This window comes from Gadus chalcogrammus, chromosome 16 (genome assembly GCF_026213295.1).
Source record: "Gadus chalcogrammus isolate NIFS_2021 chromosome 16, NIFS_Gcha_1.0, whole genome shotgun sequence".
NCBI classification, from domain to species: Eukaryota; Metazoa; Chordata; class Actinopteri; order Gadiformes; family Gadidae; genus Gadus; species Gadus chalcogrammus.
In genome coordinates this window covers 1,875,127-1,886,388 of record NC_079427.1, presented here as the reverse complement: position 1 = coordinate 1,886,388, position 11,262 = coordinate 1,875,127, and the positions used below count along the sequence as shown (strand labels likewise).

The following is an 11,262-nucleotide window of genomic DNA, read 5'->3' as shown; positions in this document are numbered from 1 at the left end:
ATATTACATATTTGCCGGGCGCCCTTCCCCATGTTGTGCCTTGAGGTAACGAACAAAGAAAGGAAAAAAGTACACTTTGCACCCCTCACAATTCATCTTGATGCTGAGTTTGCGCACTGAAAGTGTACGTGCGTGCGTGCGTGCGTGTGTGCGTGAAAAAACAGCGACCCCCAGTCTCATTTGAAGTGCAGAGACCTCGAGCGCCGAGACAGCAGAGCCACAAGAGAAGCGCTCTGCAACAGACGGGGAATGACGTCACGGGAAGGAGCCGCTCACCCCGCCGCTGCAGGAAAGAGGAAGTTTGACGTAAAAACGAAAGTAGATTGATATTGGTTCATATTGCATTGGAACGACTTCACGTAGCGTAGGCCTACGTGAAGTCGAAAGGCGAAATATGGCAGGTAAGCAGAGATGTCTTGAAGTAACTTTTGTATTTTTGTGCATGTTGGTGTAACGTTACCCTATATGTACGCTGCGATATGCGGCTTTGTTTTCAGAAGTATTGCGATCGATTATTGTGGTCAGAGTTTAGTTGTAGGGCCTACTGTAGTGGTCGGTCCGCACTATTGAACATTACTAAATGTGGACTGAGTTCAGATCCACTGTCCTTGTGTTCTGTAGACTACTGATGTTATTCCTGTAGATCATGTTTAGATTCAGATTCAACTTTATTGTCAGAGTACTCTGTACTCTGTGCAGAGTACAGACAGAGACAACTAAATGTGGCTGGAGATCTAAACAGAAGTGCAAAAGAGCGGTTAAGGTGCAGTTTCAAAATGATTTTCATGTAGTGCAATATTAGTTTAAATAATATGGGATAGTGCAAGAGTAGTGTAAACGGTCAAGAAGAGAATACAGCAGCAAAAAAGTTGACGAGGTATGAGCAGCATAGATGGACAGTACGGTATCTATGAACAGTATGAAAATATGATGATATAATATAGTATATAATATAATACAAAATATGATAATATAATTATAGTGGATAAAACCCCTCTTCCCCAAACATTCTGAATACCCAGACTCCCCGGGGGGTAGGAGTCGCCACAATACTTTGTGTGTTGTATACTTTGTGTGTTGTATACTTTGAGCCAGTGAACCTAAAACCACCTCTTTTTGTTTTCAAACGTGGTGATTTGTCTTATATGATCCTTAACATAGTGATCTATGTTATCACTTGATGAAGAAAGGTAAAGAAACAAGTTTTATTACTCTGTAGGGATCCTTTCCACAATGAAGGCATCACTCCAGTATTATGACTCCTCCATTGACTCATTATCTGCTCACCCGTTGACTTCAAGGTCTCAATCTGTGGGCTTCAGATGTTAAGTTGAAGAATTTTGTAGAGGAGCTTCATAGAGAAATGTCTTATTAAAAAATATATATATATATTTACCATTTTTCAGGATTTGGAAGTGAATATATGAAGGGGGAGACCGGGAGTGGGTCTGGGAAGCCGTCCTCACCTCCGTCACTCGAAAAGGAGAGTGGCGAATTCTACATGGGTGAGTTAAATTTAACATAGAAGTGAAATAGTCACTCAAATTAATCTTTTGAATCATGAACACGGAATCTCGAATTTGACCTGATGCATTAAATTGGGTCAGGTTCGGGTCTCACCCTCTACATTGATTACTTCACTCCCTGTCCTTACGTTTCTCTGATCTCTGATTGTCCTCCCTCACCTTAATTATCTCACCTGTCCCTCTTTATTATTCCCCTCCCATGTTTTCCTTCCTCTTTGCCAGTGCGTCTTTGTTCTTTGTTTCAAGCATTTGAGTGAAATTTACGGTTACCGGTTTTCTGATTCCTGCCCGTTTACTCCCGACTACGTCTTTGCCTTCTCCCTGCCGGATTTGCCTGATCTCCAATTGTTTTCCTGTGTACCGACCTATCTCCTAGTAATGACCATTCTTTCAACACAGATTTTTGCCTCCTGAGTCGGGCTATTGAGTCCTAATCCCCCTGTTGCTGACCTAGGTGTCAGGCCTTTTGCAGCAATAGGAAGCCAGCCTGTGGCTCCCAAATTATGGGGGCAAAGACTGCAAAAGGTGCTCTCTGGAATACCTGTTGGATGTTCTGGGATACAGACTGTAAACCTATGCCTACTCTAGAACATATGTCATAAACACATGACTTAGGTCTTCATTAAGTTATCATCTAGGGTTTCAAAAAAATGTTGATCAATGGTTGCAAGAGCAGGTGTTAAAACCCTGACACAATGGATTATTTCTCCAAAAAAGATCCGCTAAAGAATCAAGGTGGTTTAAAAGAGCAGGAGATACGCTAGCTAACTATTGAGGAGCATGATAGTGCGAAGGTAATCTGTTCCAGCCGACCCATGTGTTGTCCTACTATCCGTTATTACACTTTTAAAAATTCAGACTCAAACATACCAAACATATCGACCCAAACACCAAATCTAAAATGTTGCGGGTTCCAAAGCACAACTGAACCTAATGAATTTAAATTGGGTTCTACTTTGGCAGCAGGAGGCAGACAGCCTGTGGTTCCCCAACTTAATTTGTCAGGCCCCCCCTTTGGTCAAAATAGGTCATGCATTTTTTTAACTTGTATAGCGGAAATGTGGCCTTCAATAAAATTGGCTGATTTCAAATATTACATGTGTGTGTGTGTGTGTGTGTGTGTGTGTGTGTGTGTGTGTGTGTGTGTGTGTGTGTGTGTGTGTGTGTGTGTGTGTGTGTGTGTGTGTGTGTGTGTGTGTGTGTGTGTGTGTGTGTGTGTGACGTTTGATTTGGGGACTAAATTAAAAGCCAGTGCTGAAGAAAGCCCCGCCCCTATCGGAGGCATAGTTGCGTCTAGGATCATGACGTGAATCCCTTGATAAGGCGGTCGCTGGGGTTGGCGGTGGGCGGGCTGTGAATACCTCGGGGGCTGCTTGCAGTCCTAGTTGTTATTATTATTATTGTTATTATTATTATTATTATTATAAACGCAGGGAGCGAGGGAGCAAAGAGGGAGAGGGCGGTGGTTAGTTTCATAACCTTGCTCCCTTCTGCTCTTTCTACTCTCTTTAGAACTATCGAATCTAATAACAGCTGGTATTAAGATAAATCTACACTATCAATACATTCTGATTCCTTGTCTTACAAAATAACATCAAATATTACGAGAACTGCACCAGACAGCCAATTGTATAATGTCTCCCAAAATCTTAGATATTGTCCACTATATGTACTTCATGTAGGCTATGAATTAAGATCAACACACAGAAGTTTAGGTGATGTTGAGAAATCTGTTTGGTTTTTGTGGCATCTTGAACCAACACTACCACCACTAGTGGTAATCTGAGAATAGTTGTAACGTTTTGTTTTAATATTATTTTCCATTTCTCTCGATTTGTCTTTCAGAAATTGGAAGGATTGGCTCTGAATTAATCGACTGGTTGTCGGACGACGATGTCATCAGTCTCCTGTATGACCTTAGGATGATGGATGTGTTGAATGACCAGGAGATGAAGACTGTAGAGAAGAAGATGACCAGTAAAGACAGAGCACGTTGTCTCATTGATACGGTGATGAAGAAAGGGGAGAGAGAAAGTCGCCTGATGGTTGATTATCTGACGGAGAGCAACCCTAACCTATGCTGGACCCTGGGTCTGACCCCAACTTCTGCTCGGATCAGTGAGTTTAACATGTTAATGAAGTTCCCTCATTATGTGTGTAAAGTTTTTCCAGCAACTACTTTGCTGAAGTTTCGGTGTCAATCAAAGTAATTGCTGTTAAGAATAATGCACCTCTTCACCTGCAGGGCCCAGAATCACACATAAACAGCATCTTCTTTGAAGTGTGTGTGTGTGTGTGTGTGTGTGTGTGTGTGTGTGTGTGTGTGTGTGTGTGTGTGTGTGTGTGTGTGTGTGTGTGTGTGTGTGTGTGTGTGTGTGTGTGTGTGTGTGACGTTTGATTTGGGGACTAAAATAAGAGCCAGTGCTGAAGAAAGCCCCGCCCCTATCGGAGGCATAGTTGCGTCTAGGATCATGACGTGAATCCCTTGATAAGGCGGTCGCTGGGGTTGGCGGTGGGCGGGCTGTGAATACCTCGGGGGCTGCTTGCAGTCCTAGTTGTTGTTGTTGTTGTTATTATTATTATTATTATTATTATTATTATTATTATAAACGCAGGGAGCGAGGGAGCAAAGAGGGAGAGGGCGGTTCTTAGTTGTTTAGTTTCATAACCTTGCTCTCTTCTGCTCTTTCTACTCTCTCTTTAGAACTGTCCAATCTAAGAACAGCTGGTATTAAGATAAATCTACACTAACAATAAATTCTGATTCCTTGTCTTACAAAAGAACATCAAATATTACGATAACTGCACCAGACAGCCAATTGTATAATGTCTCCCAAAACCTTAAATATTGTCCACTATATGTACTTCATGTAGGCTGTGAATTAAGATGAACACACAGAAGTTTAGGTGATGTTGAGAAATCAGTTTGGTTTTTGTGGCATCTTGAACCAACACTACCACCACTAGTGGTAATCTGAGAATAGTTGTTACGTTTTGTTTTAATATCATTTTCTATTTCTCTTCATTTGTCTTTCAGAACTTGGAATGATTCGCTCTGAATTAATCGACTGTTTGTCTGACGTCGATGTCATCAGTCTCCTGTATTACCTTAGGATGATGAATGTGTTGAATGACCAGGAGATGAAGACTGTAGAGGGGAAGATGACCAGTGAAGACAGAGCACGTTGTCTCATTGATACGGTGATGGAGAAAGGGGAGAGAGCGAGTAGCCTGATGGTTGATTATCTGACGGAGAGGCACCCTGACCTACGCTGGACCCTGGGTCTGACCCCAACTTCTGCTCGGATCAGTGAGTTCAACATGTTAATGAAGTTACCTCATTATGTCTGTAAAGTTCTTTCAGCAACTACTTTGCTGAAGTTTCGATGTCAATCAAAGTAATTGCTGTTAAGAATAATGCACCTCTTCACCTGTAGGGGCCCAGAATCACACATAAACAGCGTCTTCTTTTGTGTGTGTGTGTGTGTGTGTGTGTGTGTGTGTGTGTGTGTGTGTGTGTGTGTGTGTGTGTGTGTGTGTGTGTGTGTGTGTGTGTGTGTGTGTGTGTGTGTGTGTGTGTGTGTGTGTGTGATGTTTGATTTGGGGACTAAAATAAGAGCCAGTGCTGAAGAAAGCCCCGCCCCTATCGGAGGCATAGTTGCGTATAGGATCATGACGTGAATCCCTTGATAAGGCGGTCGCTGGGGTTGGCGGTGGGCGGGCTGTGAATACCTCGGGGGCTGCTTGCAGTCCTAGTTGTTATTATTATTATTATTATTATTATTATTGTTATTATTATTATTGTTATTATTATTATTATTATTATAAACGCAGGGAGCGAGGGAGCAAAGAGGGAGAGGGCGGTTCTTAGTTGTTTAGTTTCATAACCTTGCTCTCTTCTGCTCTTTCTACTCTCTCTTTAGAACTGTCAAATCTAAGAACAGCTGGTATTAAGATAAATCTACACTAACAATACATTCTGATTCCTTGTCTTACAAAAGAACATCAAATATTACGATAACTGCACCAGACAGCCAATTGTATAATGTCTCCCAAAACCTTAGATATTGTCCACTATATGTACTTCATGTAGGCTGTGAATTAAGATGAACACACAGAAGTTTAGGTGATGATGAGGAATCAGTTTGGTTTTTGTAGCATCTTGAACCAACACTACCACCACTAGGGGTCATCTGAGAACAGTTGTAACGTTTTGTTTTATATTATTTTCCATTTCTCTTGATTTGTCTTTCAGAACTTGGAAGGATTCGCTCTGAATTAATCGACAGGTTGTCGGACGACTGTGTCATCGGTCTCCTGCATTACCTTAGGAAGATGGATGGGTTGAATGACGACGACATGAAGATTGTAGAGGAGAAGATGACCAGTAAAGACAGAGCACGTTGCCTCATTGATACGGTGATGAGGAAAGGGGAGAGAAAAAGTCGCCTGATGGTTGATTATCTGACGGAGAGGCACCCTGACCTATGCTGGACCCTGGGTCTGACCCCAACTTCTGCTCGGATCAGTGAGTTTAACATGTTAATGAAGTTCCCTCATTATGTGTGTAAAGTTCTTTCAGCAACTACTTTGCTGAAGTTTCGGTGTCAATCAAAGTAATCGCTGTTAAGAATAATGCACCTCTTCACCTGTAGGGGCCCAGAATCACACATAAACAGCATCTTCTTTGAAGTGTGTGTGTGTGTGTGTGTGTGTGTGTGTGTGTGTGTGTGTGTGTGTGTGTGTGTGTGTGTGTGTGTGTGTGTGTGTGTGTGTGTGTGTGTGTGTGTGTGTGTGTGTGTGTGTGTGTGTGTGTGTGTGTGTGTGTGTGTGTGACGTTTGATTTGGGGACTAACATAAGAGCCAGTGCTGAAGAAAGCCCCGCCCCTATCGGAGGCATAGTTGCGTCTAGGATCATGACGTGAATCCCTTGATAAGGCGGTCGCTGGGGTTGGCGGTGGGCGGGCTGTGAATACCTCGGGGGCTGCTTGCAGTCCTAGTTGTTATTATTGTTATTATTATTATTATTATCATCATTATAAACGCAGGGAGCGAGGGAGCAAAGAGGGAGAGGGCGGTTCTTAGTTGTTTAGTTTCATAACCTTGCTCTCTTCTGCTCTTTCTACTCTCTCTTTAGAACTGTCAAATCTAATAACAGCTGGTATTAAGATAAATCTACACTAACAATACATTCTGATTCCTTGTCTTACAAAAGAACATCAAATATTACGATAACTACACCAGACAGCCAATTGTATAATGTCCCAAAATCTTAAATATTGTCCACTATATGTACTTCATGTAGGCTGTGAATTAAGATGAACACACAGAAGTTTAGGTGATGATGAGGAATCAGTTTGGTTTTTGTGGCATCTTGAACCGACACTACCACCACTAGTGGTCATCTGAGAATAGTTGTAACGTTTTGTTTTAATATTATTTTCCATTTCTCTTGATTTGTCTTTCAGAACTTAGAAGGATTCGCTCTGAATTAATCGACAGGTTGTTGGACAACGATGTCATCGATCTCCTGCATTACCTTAGGATGATGGATGTGTTGAATGACCAGGACAAGAAGACTGTAGAGGGCCAGATGACCAGTAAAGACAGAGCACGTTGTCTCATTGATACGGTGATGAGGAAAGGGGAGAGAGAAAGTCGCCTGATGGTTGATTATCTGACGGAGAGGCACCCTGACCTATGCTGGACCCTGGGTCTGATCCCAACTTCTGGTCGGATCAGTGAGTTTAACATGTTAATGAAGTTCCCTCATTATGTGTGTAAAGTTCTTTCAGCAACTACTTTGCTGAAGTTTCGGTGTCAATCAAAGTAATTCTATCAAGAATTCTTGCGTTATTCTTAGAAGAAAGTGGTCCAATCCTTGGTCGCTTTTAACTCACTTTATTTGTTAAATTAGGCATGTTTCGGTATGGTAACTATGAAGCTTAAGGGAGGGAAATGTATCTAACGCGTGTGAGGGACAATATCGTGAGCTTCAAGCCCCGGGCTTAAGCCCGGTTCTCTCCGCGGTTACCTATAGTCTCTGTCTTCTCCAACTCAAACACGCGCTTTTTCCCGTCAAGTGGGCGTGGCCGGGGTGACGTAATGGCTCCGCCCCTGTCTAAAGGTGCTGCCAACTGTGGCTGGAGTAGTTATTGCAGCTTAAGTGTTCGATCCTGCTTCCTTGTGGCTATGTGAGGGTAATGCAGCTTGTGTGTTCGATCCTGCTTCGTAATGGCTATGTGGGAGCAGCTTATGTACTTAAAATACGTAACAGAATAATGCACCTCTTCACCTGCAGGGGCCCAGAATCACACATAAACAGCATCTTTTAAGCCTGTGTGTGTGTGTGTGTGTGTGTGTGTGTGTGTGTGTGTGTGTGTGTGTGTGTGTGTGTGTGTGTGTGTGTGTGTGTGTGTGTGACGTTTGATTTGGGGACTAAAATAAGAGCCAGTGCTGAAGAAAGCCCCGCCCCTATCGGAGGCATAGTTGCGTCTAGGATCATGACGTGAATCCCTTGATAAGGCGGTCGCTGGGGTTGGCGGTGGGCGGGCTGTGAATACCTCGGGGACTGCTTGCAGTCCTAGTTGTTGTTATTATTATTATCATTTTTTTACTATTATTATTATAAACGCAGGGAGCGAGGGAGCAAAGAGGGAGAGGGCGGTTCTTAGTTGTTTAGTTTCATAACCTTGCTCTCTTCTGCTCTTTCTACTCTCTCTTTAGAACTGTCCAATCTAAGAACAGCTGGTATTAAGATAAATCTACACTAACAATACATTCTGATTCCTTGTCTTACAAAAGAACATCAAATATTACGATAACTGCACCAGACAGCCAATTGTATAAGGTCTCCCAAAACCTTAAATATTGTCCTCTATATGTACTTCATGTAGGCTGTGAATTAAGATGAACACACAGAAGTTTAGGTGATGTTGAGAAATCAGTTTGGTTTTTGTAGCATCTTGAACCAACACTACCACCACTAGTAGTCATCTGAGAATAGTTGTAATGTTTTGTTTTAATATTATTTTCCATTTCTCTTGATTTGTCTTTCAGAACTTGGAAGGATTCGCTCTGAATTAATCGACAGGTTGTCGGACGACGATGTCATCAGTCTCCTGTATTACCTGAGGAAGATGGATGTGTTGAATGACGAGGAGAAGAAGACTGTAGAGGAGAAGATGACCAGTAAAGACAGAGCACGTTGTCTCATTGATACGGTGATGAAGAAAGGGGAGAGAGCGAGTAGCCTGATGGTTGATTATCTGACGAAGAGGCACCCTGACCTATGCTGGACGCTGGGTCTGAACCCAACTTCTGCTCGGATCAGTGAGTTTAACATGTTAATGAAGTTCCCTCATTATGTGTGTAAAGTTCTTTCAGCAACTACTTTGCTGAAGTTTCGGTTTCAATCAAAGTAATTGCTGTTAAGAATCATGCACCTCTTCACCTGTAGGGGCCCAGAATCACACATAAACAGCATCTTCTTTGAAGTGTGTGTGTGTGTGTGTGTGTGTGTGTGTGTGTGTGTGTGTGTGTGTGTGTGTGTGTGTGTGTGTGTGTGTGTGTGTGTGTGTGTGTGTGTGTGTGTGTGTGTGTGTGTGTGTGTGTGTGTGTGTGTGTGACGTTTGATTTGGGGACTAAAATAAGAGCCAGTGCTGAAGAAAGCCCCGCCCCTATCGGAGGCATAGTTGCGTCTAGGATCATGACGTGAATCCCTTGATAAGGCGGTCGCTGGGGTTGGCGGTGGGCGGGCTGTGAATACCTCGGGGGCTGCTTGCAGTCCTAGTTGTTATTATTATTATTATTATTATTATTATTATTATTATAAACGCAGGGAGCGAGGGAGCAAAGAAGGAGAGGGCGGTTCTTAGTTGTTTAGTTTCATAACCTTGCTCTCTTCTGCTCTTTCTACTCTCTCTTTAGAACTATCGAATCTAATAACAGCTGGTATTAAGATAAATCTACACTATCAATACATTCTGATTCCTTGTCAGACAAAATAACATCAAATATTACGAGAACTGCACCAGACAGCCAATTGTATAATGTCTCCCAAAATCTTAGATATTGTCCACTATATGTACTTCATGTAGGCTGTGAGTTAAGATGAACACACAGAAGTTTAAGTGATGTTGAGAAATCAGTTTGGTTTTTGTGGCATCTTGAACCAACACTACCACCACTAGTGGTCATCTGAGTATAGTTGTAACGTTTTGTTTTCATATTATTTTCCATTTCTCTCGATTTGTTTTTCAGAACTTGGAAGGATTGGCTCTGAATTAATCGACTGGTTGTCGGACGACGATGTCATCAGTCTCCTGTATTACCTTAGGAAGAAGAATGTGTTGAATGCCGAGGAGATGAAGACTGTAGAGGAGAAGATGACCAGTAAAGACAGAGCACGTTGTCTCATTGGTACGGTGATGAGGAAAGGGGAGAGAGAAAGTCGCCTGATGGTTGATTATCTGAAGGAGAGGCACCCTGACCTATACTCAACCCTGGGTCTGACCCCAACTTCTGCTCGGATCAGTGAGTTTAACATGTTAATGAAGTTCCCTCATTATGTGTGTAAAGTTCTTTCAGCAACTATTTTGCTGAAGTTTCGGTGTCAATCAAAGTAATTGCTGTTAAGAATAATGCACCTCTTCACCTGCAGGGCCCAGAATCACACATAAACAGCATCTTCTTTGAAGTGTGTGTGTGTGTGTGTGTGTGTGTGTGTGTGTGTGTGTGTGTGTGTGTGTGTGTGTGTGTGTGTGTGTGTGTGTGTGTGTGTGCGTGTGCGTGTGTGTGTGTGTGTGTGACGTTTGATTTGGGGACTAACATAAGAGCCAGGGCCCCGTTTCCCGATAACGATGGATCTTCGCTCGTACGATCATTCTCCCGATGGATCTTGCGATCCATCGATAATTTCTTTGGAGCGTTTCCCGAAACTCCTCTTAACGTGAACGCGCATTCGCTGCACTCACGACGTCGTAGGATTGTAACTGTCTACTGACACGGTGCTGAAATGGGCTCCGTAGGAGGGGGAGACGCAGGAATGTCGCAGGAAAATTGTGTTAAAAAGGGTTAAAATATATCCCCATCAAGGACAACAGCAGAGTAGCCTACGAAAAAAATAGACTGCAATTATATGAATGCTAAAGACATTAAAACACAATTGATAGGCTGAAACCGACATATATCAGTCCTAATCCTGAATGCACTGTGCGTTTCACGGCATTTGCCCCCCTGAAATAATTCCATATGACAAAAAATTAAAAATAGCTTGTGTGACAACTACATTTATCTTAATGGGCTGATTTCTGAAACATGCTTTGCGCAGCAAAGAGAGCCGACTTAATCTGATTCCGCATAAGGGTTTCCTTGATTGATAATTTGATTGGCTATAAAAGCCCCTCCGGAAATAGGGTAAGGTATGTATTGATGAGGAATACAACGAAGCCCACCGTCTGGCCCGGTGCATCGTTGAGCGCACGATCGGGAGGTGGAAGTTGCGCTTTAGATGCCTTCACAGGTCAGGCGGAGGGCTCCAGTTTTCGCCGGCCAAGTCATGCGCCGTGATATGTGTGACGGCTATGTTGCACAACATTGCAGCTAAGGCTGGGGTGGCATTGCTTGAACCGGAGGACGCTGAGGACGATGACGACGAGGAAGATCGGTGTGAGGACGGCCTCCCTCATAACTACGCGGCTGGTTTTCATGCGCGTCGAAGAGTGATTGAGACTTT

At 43.0% G+C, this 11,262-nt stretch overlaps 1 protein-coding gene across 1 annotated transcript in view; it reads left to right on the top strand.

Annotated features, from left to right (window-relative positions):
• The first annotated feature begins 225 nt into the window (after positions 1-225).
• The window catches only part of LOC130406722 (uncharacterized), a 132,054-nt gene continuing 121,017 nt past the window's right edge, over positions 226-11,262 (top strand). The window contains exons 1-8 of the mRNA XM_056612409.1: positions 226-401; positions 1,407-1,505; positions 3,372-3,644; positions 4,564-4,836; positions 5,782-6,054; positions 6,995-7,267; positions 8,586-8,858; positions 9,789-10,061. Coding sequence (XP_056468384.1) covers positions 395-401; positions 1,407-1,505; positions 3,372-3,644; positions 4,564-4,836; positions 5,782-6,054; positions 6,995-7,267; positions 8,586-8,858; positions 9,789-10,061 — 1,744 coding nt within the window. The 5' untranslated portion in view covers positions 226-394. The remainder of the gene's footprint in view (positions 402-1,406; positions 1,506-3,371; positions 3,645-4,563; positions 4,837-5,781; positions 6,055-6,994; positions 7,268-8,585; positions 8,859-9,788; positions 10,062-11,262) is intronic.